General features: G+C 47.0%; 1 protein-coding gene and 1 long non-coding RNA gene across 2 annotated transcripts; one reads left to right on the top strand and one right to left on the bottom strand.

Moving 5' to 3' along the window:
- Positions 1-5,619: 5,619 nt before the first annotated feature.
- Positions 5,620-7,634, top strand: TWIST1 (twist family bHLH transcription factor 1). The gene is made up of 2 exons (XM_041728272.1): positions 5,620-6,420; positions 6,970-7,634. Exon 1 carries the CDS (start codon positions 5,752-5,754, stop codon positions 6,376-6,378), a length of 627 nt encoding a protein of 208 aa, XP_041584206.1. The 5' UTR covers positions 5,620-5,751; the 3' UTR covers positions 6,379-6,420; positions 6,970-7,634.
- Positions 7,635-9,702: 2,068 nt separating this feature from the next.
- LOC121474815 lies at positions 9,703-11,625 on the bottom strand. The gene is made up of 3 exons (XR_005983538.1): positions 10,939-11,625; positions 10,553-10,785; positions 9,703-10,465 (listed from the first exon to the last, which is right to left on the bottom strand). It is a non-coding gene; the product is annotated as an uncharacterized LOC121474815 (long non-coding RNA).
- Between the last annotated feature and the right edge of the window lie 2,623 nt (positions 11,626-14,248).

Here is a 14,248-nt window from a genome sequence, read left to right as displayed (position 1 = left end):
CATCTGCAAGAAGACACAAATGCAAAGCAAAAACATTGAGTTCCAAATAAAGCAGGGATTCCCCAGCCTGGTTGTCACTGGCACTCACCCAGAACTATAATATTCTTTTAGAAAAGTATCAAGACGTAATTCATTTTAGTGTATTTTAATTGACAAAGTAATCATATGGTCTGAAACCTTTTTTGAGAAGAAAAAAAGTAATAAGAAAGAGGAAGGTGATCTCAAATTAAAGAGTGTGCATAATAATACGGGGCAAGGGTTGGGAGTATCTTAAAAATGTCCTATTTTTCCATATTTTTGAAAAATGATTTAGTTCTTAACCTATGATATGCATTAAAATATAATTGGCAAACCATAAAACATAATTTCCATACATTTTTTCAGGTAAAGACATCCCAAATGCTGAAACTAAAAATTCAAACTTTCAAAGATATTTTGGAATAGTCACATATTTAAAAACAACAACAACAACAAAAAACCCTGTTTTTCATTGCCAAACATGGCTCTAAAATTGAAAAAGCAAAATTCTAGGTCACTCAGAGTTTTGTACAAAATTCTGCTAATGTAAAATAAATATTTTCCCTTAAAATGGTAGTTTTTCAGTATATTTTCATAAAAATTTTTCTTTTATATTCTACAACAAAAAGAAAACATCTTCCAAAAAACCTAAGGTTTGAATGCCAACTCATGCATATTTTTTAATTAATAAAGGTGGCACAAATCAAATAGGCATATGCAAAATGACAGTCACAGATTGTACAGTATTTTTGCTATTCTGTTAGTTTTCTCCTTCTGTGAGGTTCTTTTAAAGCTAAGTTCTCTAGGAAATTGTGTCCTCTTGTGGTCACTGGCAAAAACAACATGTTTTGGGCAGGAAGAATCAATCAAAACAATGGAAATAGGATTTAAGGCTTCAGGAAAAGCCATTTGTGAAAAAAGGAAATCCCTTGAAGCGGAGAGACATGAAAGTTATGAGTAATCAGAAAAGCAACTTTATCTGGGAAAACACAAAATATAAACCATTAGATTAAGATTTAAATTGCTCAATGATGAAAAAGAAAAGATAAACATGCTTGTGAAGTAGGAAGCCTGTGGTCATAATAAAGGCCCCTTATGAATAACTATATATTTCTTCCATTATTTCTTCACTTACTCCAGCAGCCCCCCGAAATAGTTGAGAGCATATTTCACCAAGGTTAACTGGAAGCAAAGATGGGACGTGGCCACTCTAGCCTGCATACCCAATAAGCCAAGAGAGGTGTGTGTGTGTGGGGGGGGGAGGTTCTTCAACGCTCCATTCTTTGCACACTTGGATTCTTCTCTACATCCAAGTTCAGCATGTTTCTTTACCTCATCCTCATTTTGAAGGCAGAATGTCAGATAGTTTAAAGATGAATTTATTTGAAATTTTGATTTGCTCATTCGAGGTACTCCTGGCAACTCAATTTCTTAAGCTTTATTCTTTTTCATTTTATTTCTGGATTGATAGTTTCACAATTTCTATTTTTGTTCCTTAAAGAAGTTCAGAAAGAGAAATACAGAATCAATTAAATTCATGAATTCAACTATCATTAAAAGAGAAAAAGAATGACCTCTTCTTTAGGGCAAGGTGTTCAAACATCATTAAGGCTGCCTGTGTCGCTGAGCAAGAAATCGCTTTTACACAGAGTTATCAAAGTCACTTGTGCTGACACAAACTTTATATTCCACTTTGATAAAATTCTCTTACTTGAATATCAAACTAGGCAATCCCTGTGGAGTGTTCAAAACAAGATGAAATCTAAGATGTATAATCTTATTCAACTGCAGCCTTTTCCAATTTGCGCCCTCTTCTGTGGGAATGCTCCTGTGCTTCATTCATGCAATTCAGAGAAATTATTTCACAAAACTCTAAGCCAACCTACAGGTGGGAGGTCATCCAAAGACTGAGAAGAAAGAGTAGGCACAGATTCAAATACTCACCTTTTTGTACAAACCCAACTCCAAAATTTACTCTCTTGCTAACAATTCTAGAGTATATGCAGGTTTCTTTTCCTTCTCTGAATGTACTTATAAAGGATTGTTGCTAAGAGAATATCAGTGCATATATATATTCAAACTGGAAGGATACAGATACATGCATAACTTACTGCATATGCTCAGTATGAGATTCCCAACTTTGTTTCTTCTAACAGTATTTTTTTTTTCAATTTTTAACACAGCACACATTCCTCAGGAAGGGCTGCGAACATGCCAAGTTTGCAGTTTTGAAAACAAAGCTCGTTTTGAATTATCCGAGTGCAAAAGAAAAACTTTTTTGTTTTCAGTTAATTTTTTTTCAGGGAATTTATTTTAGAAGTAGACAAAATGATTTAATTCCAATCAATCCAGTATTCCCAAAGAAGGTAGTTCTCCACTACCGTCCTTTAAGTCAGGCTGAGTTCAGCCCCAAAGGGAAATTTCTAAAACCGTTTTTAAGAGCCTGAAATTAGGATTTCCAAACTAAGTCTGCTTTCCCAGCAAGTGTGGACAAGAAAATTGTTAGACAAAATGTTAGGTAGGATATAGCTATTGATGAACAGAGAGGGACAATCCGGCCATGAAATATTTACGGCTTGCAAAGGAGGGAGTATCAAGCCCCAAACATTTTGAGAGGTAATTCATTGGGCAAGCCACAGCCTTCTGCTCAAAAAGTAACAGGCTAGGCACTCAAAATCCCTCTCATTCTCACCCTCCACTCTTTTGGAAGAGTTCAAGAGAAATTTCTTCTCGGGACTAAAGTCATTCATTGTGACTCCGTCAGGAAGATTCCATGCTGTGATGGTTCTGGTTAGGTCATTCATTTTAAACCCCCTCGTAAGTATTCCGGCATCCAGAGCAGAGCCTCAGCCCTGGGGATCCCTGGTACCCAGTGGCCAGGCGCTCCTCATCCCCTTTATGTTTATGTTTTAGTGCCCAGAATAGGGTTGGGTTCACTTGTTTAAGAACCAGTCTTGGAGATTGATGACTGTGCAAGTCCGGCTGGCTAATGATCCCTGGCTGCTGCGGACTTGGTTTCTCCTCCAGCTTCTCTGCCCTCCTTTTCATTCCCCAATCCCAACTCCCCTTGGTCAGGTAAGGTTTCCCTTTACACTTTGCCCACACTTTCCTGTCTTGCTTTACCCGTAGCCACAAAGGAAAAAGCCCAATTATTCGATCTCCTTAGTTTTAAGAATTCAACTAAAGGGAAAAGAAAAACAAAATTAAGAGATGAGATTGATCTTTAAAGAGAGAGAGGGAGAGAAAGCGTGGTAAAGGTGGAAAAATTTCAAGATTTCCGCAGCCACCTTCAAATAAAAATCGTGGAATAATCGGCAACTTAGAACACTTGGTAGAGTGTGGCTGAATTCTCTGCTTCCGAGAGATAAAATCCTAAAGGCAGAAGATGTAAACAAAAGGGTGAGTTATCACAGTGCGCTTTGTTTTAAGGATACCTGCCTACAGACTGTTAAGTGAAGGTATCCTTAATTTTCAGACAGGATCTCATTTTAAAATACCGCAGCGACTCCCGAGGCAGGCCAGTTGGCATGCTGTGGTCATTGTTTCTGAATATTTGTGAAAATGGTGATAGCCAAATCCTGCAAGTCGCCCCTCCCATGAAGGCACAGCCTTGTTGCCCCCCCCCCCGGGGGGAGGGAGGGACGCCTCTTGCCCTCACTTCCCCCAGAAGTCTGAGCCCTTCAGCCAGTTCCAGGCACTCCAGACCCCCGGGGGTTTCCGGACTGAAACTGTGAGCCTCAGCGGGGCACAGCCACCTGGCCTGCCCTCTAGTCCCGGGGGGTGGCGGGGGGTGGGGGGGTGGCCCTTCCTCCTCCCCTCCCGACACCCACAGCCTCGACCCTCGGTCAGGCCCAGAATGGGGCCCTTCGCTGAGTTAATTCCCGTCTGACACTCCAGTCTGGGGACAGCGTGCGCCGACCTCGGCCTGCACAAGGGCACGCAACCTCCACACCCCCAGACCTCCCCCCCCCTCCGAAAACCCAATACGGTTCCTGACCTCTCGTTTGCTTTGCAACTTAACAGATGAACAAGAAATGGTGATTCTACCCCAGCTCGTTCCAAGAGAGACAAGCATGGCATTGCGAAGACGGGTTTCTCAACCACGCGGCTTCCCTGCCAGCCCACCGACTTTTGTTGCCTCCTATTTGCCAGAATCTGCATCAACCCCCTCTCGGGGGAGGGGGAAGGGGGCTGGTTGTTGTTAACGTGTTGATAGAATTGCTTAAAATAATAAAAGCACCCAGTAACCGGAGCGCGCTTGGGTCACCCGGAGCGTAACTGGCCTCTCCACCTCCTAGGAATGGAGGGCGGAGAAGGTGCCTCTCACAACCGCAGCTGCGCGGGTTGGGGGGGGGCTTGAACCCCATCTCGCTCTCTTACGAGCCTCCCTTCAGGGGTCACGATGTGGGGCTTTATGTGGGCGTACGGTAGGGATGACACGGCCACGGGGTCCTGCACCTCGGGCGGCCGCTCCGGAGACGCGGGCCGCAGCGAAGACCCTGCACCGTCCCCCTCTGGCCCGCTGCTTTCTCCAAGGGCAGGACTGACTTCCGAGAAAAGAACGAACTTCCTCTTTCTACCCCGTCGGAGGTGCAGTCTTCGGGGTGGTAAAAGCAGCTTCAGGCTCGGGGCACTGTGGCGGGATAAGGGAAGGCCCAGATGCTTCTGCGGGAGGGGTGAGAGCAGGCCGGGGCACAGCGCCGCAGTCCCCGCAGTCGCGGCCACGTCTTCAGAAACCGCCCACGACCTCGGGGCCAGCCGCGGTGGTTTGGGCTTTGCAACTCGGGGTGTGGGGGGTGGGGGGTGGGGGGTGGGGAGGTGGGGGTGGGGGCCCCTCCGTCTACCTGGCTACTGGGAGGAGAGCTCCGCGGCTGCCAGTGTTCCTGCCCCTGCCCCCGCCCCGGCCATCCCAGAGGGTACAGGGGCGAGGTGGAGCATCACCCACTGCGAAGAAGCCGGAGCCGGAGCTGCCGCTGCTGTCACATCCACTGCGGGAGGGACTGACACCGCGGCCGAAAGGTCCCTCCGGCCGCCTCCCGGGGCTGCGCTCGGGCGCGGAAGGAAATCGCCCCGCGCAGGGCGGAGGGCGCAGGGCGGAGGGCGCAGGGCGCAGGGCGCAGGGCGCAGGGGCGGGAAGGGGAGGGCGGCGGGGAGGCGGGCGGAGGGGCCGGCCGCCGCAGCCCGGTCGTCTTTGAATGGTTTGGGAGAAGGAATTGTTAGACCCCGCGGAAAGGGGGGCGGGGGTGGGGACGAGGAAGGGGGTGGAGGGGGAGGGGGGGGCTGGAAAGCGGAAACTTTCCTATAAAACTTCGAAAAGTCCCTCCTCCCCACGTCAGGCCAATGACACCGCTGCCCCCGAACTTTCCGCCCGCGCGGAGGTATAAGAGCCTGCGAGGCTGCAGCTTTCGTCCACCTCCCAGACACCTCGCGGGCTCGCGGGCACCGGCGGCCACTCCGAGGGGCCGGGCCGGGCGTGCGTGCGGCCGTTGGGCGCCTTCTTTTTGGACCTCGGGGCCATCCGCCCGGTCCCCTCCCCCTCCGCCTCCCCCCCCGCCTCCCGCCTCCCGCCTCCCGCCTCCCGCCTCCCTCCCCGCCTCCCCGCGGCCTCCGCCCGCTCCTCGCTCGGCGGCCGCACCGCCCGGGCCGGCGCCGCGCGGGGGAAGCTGGCGGGCTGAGGCTCCCCGCTGCGCTCCCTCTCCCGGGCCCGCGAGGCCGCGCGCTGCCACCTGAGAGATGATGCAGGACGTGTCCAGCTCGCCAGTCTCGCCGGCCGACGACAGCCTGAGCAACAGCGAGGAGGAGCCGGACCGGCAGCAGCCGCCGAGCGGCAAGCGCGGGGGGCGCAAGCGGCGCAGCAGCCGGCGCAGCGCGGGCGGCGGCGCGGGGCCCGGCGGGGCCGCGGGCGGGGGCGTCGGAGGCGGCGACGAGCCGGGCAGCCCGGCCCAGGGCAAGCGCGGCAAGAAGTCTGCGGGCGGCGGCGGCGGCGGCGGCGGCGGCGGCGGCGGCGCGGGCGGCGGCGGCGGCGGCAGCAGCAGCGGCGGCGGGAGCCCGCAGTCGTACGAGGAGCTGCAGACGCAGCGGGTCATGGCCAACGTGCGGGAGCGCCAGCGCACACAGTCGCTCAACGAGGCGTTCGCCGCGCTGCGGAAGATCATCCCCACGCTGCCCTCGGATAAGCTGAGCAAGATCCAGACCCTCAAGCTGGCGGCCAGGTACATCGACTTCCTCTACCAGGTCCTCCAGAGCGACGAGCTGGACTCCAAGATGGCAAGCTGCAGCTATGTGGCCCACGAGCGGCTCAGCTACGCCTTCTCGGTCTGGAGGATGGAGGGGGCCTGGTCCATGTCCGCGTCCCACTAGCAGGCGGAGCTCCCCACCCCCTCGGCAGGGCCGGAGACCTAGGTAAGCACCGGCGCCCCGCGCCCCCGCGCCCCCGCGCCCCTCCGCGGGTCAGGTGGCCTTCCGCAGCGCCCCCCATCCCCCCCCAGGTCGTCCCCGCCCCCCCATCACCCTTCCCACCCAGCCTGGCACCGCCACCTCTTCCCCCGAGCGTCCCCGAGACGCGGGTCGGTCCCCGCTAGGGCGAGGGGGATGCGCCCCGTGACGGGGGTGCTGCGTGTGCGTGAGTGTGCGAGTGGGCAGGGACAGGAGGGAGGACTTGAGAAACGCTCCAGGGTCGCGGGGAAGGACGAGTCTCGTTGCCAGCGCCTCCCTTTCTTCTGGCTCTAAGTTTTCGTTCTCCTTAAAACAAATGCTTCCAAATTCCACCTCCTCCTTCTTTCCGCCCACCCACTTCCTCTTGCCCTTGGGCTGAAATCCTTCCAGGTTGTTCAGCGCAATTTCTCAGTAGTGGTGATAAGAACAGTGCTCGCTAGTCTTAGAAAACAGCCACGGAGACCTAAACAATAACCAACTTTCCAACCCCCCCCCCCCCCTTCTGGGTTTTTGCAGATGTCATTGTTTCCAGAGAAGGAGAAAATGGACAGTCTAGAGACTCTGGAGCTGGATAACTAAAAATAAATATATATGCCAAAGATTTTCTTGGAAATTAGAAGAGCAGAACCCAAATTCAAAGAAACAGGGCGTGGGGCGCACTTTTAAAAGAGAAAGCGAGACAGGCCCGTGGACAGTGATTCCCAGACGGGCAGCGGCACCATCCTCACACCTCTACATTCTGATAGAAGTCTGAACAGTTGTTTGTGTTCCTTTTTTTTTTTTTTTTGACGAAGAATGTTTTTATTTTTATTTTTTCATGCATGCATTCTCAAGAGGTCGTGCCAATCAGCCACTGAAAGGAAAGGCATCATTATGGACTTTCTCCATTTTAAAATGGTACCAAGCAGAGGAATTTTAAGAACGTCTTTAGAAATAAAAATACGGGGATCTAACTGACTTGCAAAATCACAGTCAGTTAAACCCTCTTTACAGTCTTCCTCTGAGAGAGAGAAAAAAAAAAACTTAAAATACAAAAAACAACATTCTATTTATTTATTGATGACCCATGGTAAAATGCAAATAGATCCGGTGTCTAAATGCATTCATATTTTTATGATTGTTTTGTAAATATCTTTGTATATTATTTTTCTGCAATAAATAAATATGATTGAAAATTTTAAGAACCTCAGAGTTTGGTCTATATTTTTTAAAGCTCAGGATTAAGTTGGAGGTAAATACCTGCTTGTTTAACTCTGGAGGCACCCAGGAGGGAGGGGGCACTAATATAAACAAAGCAGTGAAAAACGCAAATAAACTAGCTACTGACAGGCACAGGCGTGTTATTTAGAAAGACAGCTTTATTATTATTATTCCAGTTTGGTGTTCAGTGGACTTTGTAGCATCTCTCCTTCATCTCTTATCAGGCCCCCAAACAAGCAAAAACTTAGGAAATTTGTTATTCACTTCTCTTGCTTATATTTTGAGGAGGCAGCTGTAAAACAGTTAAATGCAAATAAGCAATATCAAGCCAGGACTATTTTTCTCTCGTTACTGTATTTTTTGTTCTACCCTCCACTGTTTGTGAGGACTTTTAAGTAATAGCGTTCATTGCACTGAAAGGATGCCCAAAGTGTTACTAAAGTGATCTGTATCTGTACACTTAACAAATCAGTAGGAATGCGTAGAAAAGAATGAAGTTTAAATTCAGCAGGAGAGAGAATTCCACTTGCAAAGTAATTTGCCTCCCTCTTTTTTCATGAATGAAAATGATATTTATGTCATGTTTGCCTAAAAGAAAAGCCAAAGTTAAGCATATTTTTCCATGTTGATGTTATCCATTCGAGAAGCATGCTCCTTCTTTATATATAAAGAACATATAACTATGGAGAGAAATACAATAAACAAAACACCTGAACTTTCAGTAACTACTGGAGCACTTACAATTTTAAGTGCTAGAGCTTTCATTTTCCAGTCAGTTCTTTAGCAAATATATTTTATTCAAAATTACACAATTTTTCCCTGGTTACTTACAGGTATACAAAATCTGAAGTTAAGTGAAACAGTAACAGTTGAACAAATGGGGCTTGATTTTTATTTAATTCTGGTTATTTCTGAGCCAGGAAAATACTGGCTTTTATAACTAACAACATTAGAAGTAGTAAGTTTGTATCACTTAGGACTTAGCTTTTACATCTAGCTGACTGCATTCAGGTGTAACCCGGGAATTTTTCAAACTGGAAAATAATTTTGCTGTCTAATTGAAACAATAGGTATGGCAAACAAGTGTACACGAATCCAAACAGATCATGTTTGCCCAACTCAGATTGAGGTTATTATATTGCCTGAAGGTTTTCGTTTCCTTCCCACACAGCATCAGAGAATGCTGACATAACAATATTGTAAATTTACTATTCTCAATATCTTAGACCATGTTTTACGATAAGGAGCCTGTAGCATTTACGCACACTGAAAGATTAGTGAAGGCTTGGGGAATTAATTTTTGGATTTTGGTAGTCCTTTACCAAATAACTACATGAGCCGGGAAAGTGATTATGTGTGAGTGTACTTATAGGGTGTGGGTATATTTGTAGAATGTGTGTATGAGAGAGAGAGAGAGAGAGAGAAGGGTAGAAATGTAAGGAGGGTACCCTAAAAGGATGAGAGAGAGCATCAAGATGGTAATTCTCTCTTCTGTGTGTGTGTATCATCCTACCACCTCCATTTTCTAAACTGTTCATGGAGGAATCTCCTTGTTCACTAGCTTGGTATAACTATTTGATATTTCAGATTTCTTGATGTACATCAGGATGGAGCTGACCGTCATTGCTGAGAAGGTAATCTCTATCTTATCTCTGATGATATAAAACCCAGAAGTTTCAAAAAAAGGTAGCCTTTCATTTGGCTTTTTAATTAATTTTTTTTTAATTTTAGTGTTTTATTCTCTTTACTTTTCTGATAAGAGAAAACCCTTTGGAGAAAAGCAAATGCCATATTTATGTTGCTAAACTGAAGGTAATATTTTCCCCTAGAATTTAGGGGAAATAAATGAATGAAGGAAAGGTAACAGATAGCTTTACTTTGAATGAGAATAATTCCTGGGGGAAAATATTAACTATTAGAATACAATTTTCAGTTTGCAAACTTTTTATATTTTCAATCTCCTCCCCCATACACATGAGAATGCAAATTCTTTTTTAGAATAGAAATAAAGCCACCTGTGTTTCTCTCGCTCTACCATTATTTCCTGTTTTCATTTTATTTTTTGCTACCTATCCTTATTTAATGGACACTTAGAATGAATTACCTCTGCTCCAGAAGTGAGAATTTAATGTGGTGGCTGGACAGGGGACTCTACTCTTTAGCCAGGAATGCATTTACTGGAAAGAAAATGCTGTATAAAATTGCCTTGGGTGAATACTAAACAACTGAGTAAGAATGTTTCCTTCACTGTGCATATATATATACATATATATGTATATATATATACACACATATATATAATATATATATTAAATCTTTTAATTTCGTTGGATTGATAGCCTTCAGTCATAAGCAGTAAATTTTTGTTTTCCTATGAGAACATTCTGTATACACACACTTCCCTTCTTCGTGCACACGCTTGCTAAGCACATGCACAGATGATAGATAATTCATGCACGGTTGCAGGTACCCTCCCTAAACTGGTACATATGATTAATAAAATGAGGTTAAATAGCAGAAACTCACATACTGTGTGTACTTTTTTCCCACACTCAACAACGGCACAAGCTTTCTGCTGCTTCAGTCTTCAGGCTCATATTCATAATAGAGCTTTTTAAGGGACACTTGGCCTCTTGCAAAAAAGTCGAGCATTTTGCACATTCCACGGTTTGGCAAACTCAGAACTGGTTATTTTCTCTAGACCGGTATCAAGTTCTTCTCAGGCATATGATTTCACTTGAAGTCCTGCCCAGGAATCCTTCAAAGTGAGCGTTTGTCCCGCTCTCATGATGTCAGGCGGTTTTCCCTGCATCTGTAATTTGAAGAAAAACAAACAAACCTGCGGGGAACAAGCGCCACGGAAACCCAAACAGAACTCCGTGGGGAGCGGGAGTCTCACCTGCGGCGGGCCCGGGAGGGGGGCGCCGGCCCAGACTCCCCTGCGTGGGTGGCGGGCCGGTGCCACACGGTGGGGAGAGTGACAGTGTCCGTGCCCTTCTCCGACTGCGTGGACCGCTCCGGGCCGCGTCTGGCCGCTGCGCAGAGGCGGCGGTTCCAAGTGTCAGCGGTAGCAGAAGGAGCAGCAGCAACAGAGTCAGGCAAAGGCCCAACCTCAAATTTCCAGAGACGGGCCTGTATTAGCGACAAACGGGGGTCGGGCGGGGGATCCCCGGGGGCCACTTTTCCAGAATTTTCTGCCTGTGTGTCATAAAGCGTGCCCCACCCCCAGGGCCAGCGAAAGTGGAAGGAAAGTGCACCGGCAAAGTGGAAGGAGAAATCCGTTACCTCATAATTTCTCAAAGCCGGCTATCCCACTCTTTTCCCAGGAAACCTCGAAACCGAGACCTCGGAAATGCAAACAGGATTATTAATTATCCTCATTTGCTGAACAGCAAACGATAGACCCAGTAAACAGGGCATGGGATACATTTGCCATTTGCTTTTGTCCCAAGGCCCCAGGACGTGAGCCCACTTAATGTTCTTAGCAAATCAAAGCACGTGTCCTTTGAAGAAGGTGTGTAATTGGAGTTTAAGGCATGTATGGAATTCCCAGATGTCTATAAAGTAAGAAGGAGCATGTGGCAGGTCACTGGAAGGTGGGGCAGGTTAAAATCACTGGCACAAAAGTCCCCCCCCCCTTACATTTCTCCTTCTTTATAAGGGCCAGGGAGATAAACCTTGGGGGAACGGATGGGACGGGATCATAATGAATATCCAGCTTCTCATATCAGAGTCATAGTAACCATGGTAAAAAAGCACATGGTCAGAAAACCTCAAAGAAAACACTCAATTATAGCCGGGATTTCGTGGGCGCCCTGCAATGAGATCGTTTGGGGTTTGCTGCAGCGAAGGCCTCCAACGGCTGTCTTTCTTGTTTACGTGGACTGTTTTCTTTTCCTTCCATCCTCCCCCCCAACCCCCCACCATCACCACCACCAAGTTTGTGGATGTGTCTTCGTACTTACGCGTGAACAAAATTCCAGATTAGGAAAAGAAAAAAACTTTTCCAAAGACATCCATCCCAAAGGCAGCCTTTTTGGGGGACTGGAGATGACGACGAGCAAGTGAAATTAAATTTCTGTAAAACATGCAGTTTAGACATCTACCAGATAGAGCGAACGAACGTTCCATGAAAAGACAACCATCAGAATCAACAGCAAGCCCTCTTTTTTTCAGTTCACTGAGGAATATATAGATGTACATGGGGCTGTGCGCTCTAAGCTTGCAAGTTTGAATATTGCTTATTAGGCAGTTTTTGTTTTGTTTTGTTTTGGGTCTGAAGCCTGAACCAAAGGCAATGTGACTTTTCTCCTTGGGTTCAAGATGGTGCCCTCGTTTACCTGCACAGTGGAGCCCGAGGCGGAGACGTAAGGACGGGGTGTGCCCAAGAAGCTGGCCCTGGCAGAGGTTGGCGTGGGGTGGGGGGCGATGCGGGGTCGGAGGAGGCTGGGGGCCAGAGCGCGGGGGCTGGAACAAAGCGCGCCACAGACCCCGCCACTGAGGCTTGCGGGAGGGCGGGAAGGACCCACCGGGGCTGATGCGAGTGTGACAAGTGAAAAGCTAAGCAGGTACCTGAAGGAAGTTTATCTTGCCCAGATGTTAGGGCTTTTATGAAATGTCACGTGAAGAGAACAGATGTACGATTTGCAAATGGGGCCACGCCTGTAAATACAAGGAAGGCAAATGCTTGGAGGAAAATCCAGGCATAAATCATCAACCTCCTTTTCTAGATATCTATTTTCTCCTTTAAATATTTGCTTCCGGAAAGGGGAGACACGTCTTAAATCGTTAAGTGCCTCTTCCAGGAGAAGTCACACTCTTACCCCTTCCTAGCAGCCCCCCAATCCCCTAAGAGCCTTGGGTGCAGAGGGTTGGGGTGGCTGGCAGATTTCTACACCGCCCCCCTCGCGCGCTTTCCTTCTTTACGTTCCCCATCCCCCACGTTTCTGTCTTGGCCTCTCAGAGACTTTTGATCCTGAGAAACGTATCGGATCTCGGTTTGGAAAAGCTGAAACTAATCAATTGCCTTTTTGAAGGGGTAGAGAGTGATAAGAGCGAAGGAATGCCAGGACTGACAGACCCTAAACCTCCAAGATGCTTGGCTGGGCTGAAAGATGAGCGGGTGATCCCTCCCTGCTGGGGCCGGGACCCAGGCTCTGGGGATCTTTGTTGCCCATTGGGTAGGGCTTTTAAGAAATTAAATTATTAGTTTGATTGAGGATTTTAAAAAAATTTCTTGTACAAATAAGAGCCCTCCCCCCCTTCCATGCAAGAAGGAAACTCAGTTCATAAAATTAAAATGAATTAGTAGTTGCCCAGTTGTGGAAGACAGTCCAATTCCTTTCTCTGTTCTTAAGAGAGAGATGTTCACAGAGGTTATTGTGAATATTAACGGTTGGCTCAGGCCTGGCTCTCTGTGCACAGTAGGGTTTTAAGTATTTGTTGACAATATCTTTAAGACTGTACATTAAATGAAGGAACTGTTCTGTGGCTCTTCATTTAAATGCAACATTATTCCTAAATGTGAAATTGATAATCGCCCGGCTTAGAGTTATTTATATAGCTGCCCACACTGCTCTGTATTTAAAAAGAAATTTGTAAAGTTGGTGTATATTCTCCCACAATAGTAAGTCTAAATTTACTGTCGGAGTTTATAGTAATACTCTTTGGGTTTCCAAAGAATTGAAAAAAGTTCAAAGTGATCACGTTAGCTTTAAGGGTGACAGTTTTAAAAATTCGCAAGACTGGATAAACAGACACATCTTTTCTCTCTATGGTATTTAATCTAAATACCCCTCCAGCCATCCCTGAAGGAACTTAACCTTGATTTATTACCTTTGGCTACATATCATATCTGGTTATGGCCCCCAAAACGTCCTGGAGGAAGACCTCAGATCCTGCCCCTCTGGGTTTGCCCAGCCAAGATGGATGTTGGGTTGAACTCCAACACTCTGACTCTGATATGTGTTGCTTTCCTTTGGGGCTTCCAGACCTCTATTTCTAAATATACTACTGGACACAATAGTCCAGATTTCTCTTCCTCTTTTGTTTCTGAAACTTAACACCAATCAAGGAATTGTTACTATTCTTGAAAGCCAACATGCAGCAGAAAGAGAGGCAGTCAGCCTGCACGTTTAGCAATGATAATCCTTCAGAACCGGCTACTGATGCACCCCTACAACAGTGCTCCATTCCTAGGCAGAACCCTACCTTCCAGAGTAGCATTCTTGAAAACGTTCTTATAAAATCCCTCTTTCATCACCGCAGACAACTTGTGTTAGTCTCTTGGTAAGGTTGCCCCTTGCCTCATTCAACCCTTGCCTTCTCTTGCTACCCCCCCCATCCACACACACCTTTTAAAACTTTTAACTTTGTAACATATTAAAGAGACTTGGAGCAGAGAATCCTTCTTCCTCTTCCTTCTCTCCAGGCCTCACTGAGTGAAACTTAAAACACATCTCATAGATCAGTTTTCCTTCTCTGAAGTTAGGCACAGTCCACGACCCGGATTTTCAAATAGCCCAGGCTGGAGTCTGCAATATTTAATCCAGTCAGCTATTAAATGTCCTCCGGCTAAATCAAGAGTCTAAGAATC

The sequence above is a fragment of the Vulpes lagopus genome, chromosome 13 (genome assembly GCF_018345385.1).
Source record: "Vulpes lagopus strain Blue_001 chromosome 13, ASM1834538v1, whole genome shotgun sequence".
Taxonomy (NCBI): Eukaryota; Metazoa; Chordata; class Mammalia; order Carnivora; family Canidae; genus Vulpes; species Vulpes lagopus.
This window is presented reverse-complemented; position numbering and strand designations above follow the sequence as displayed.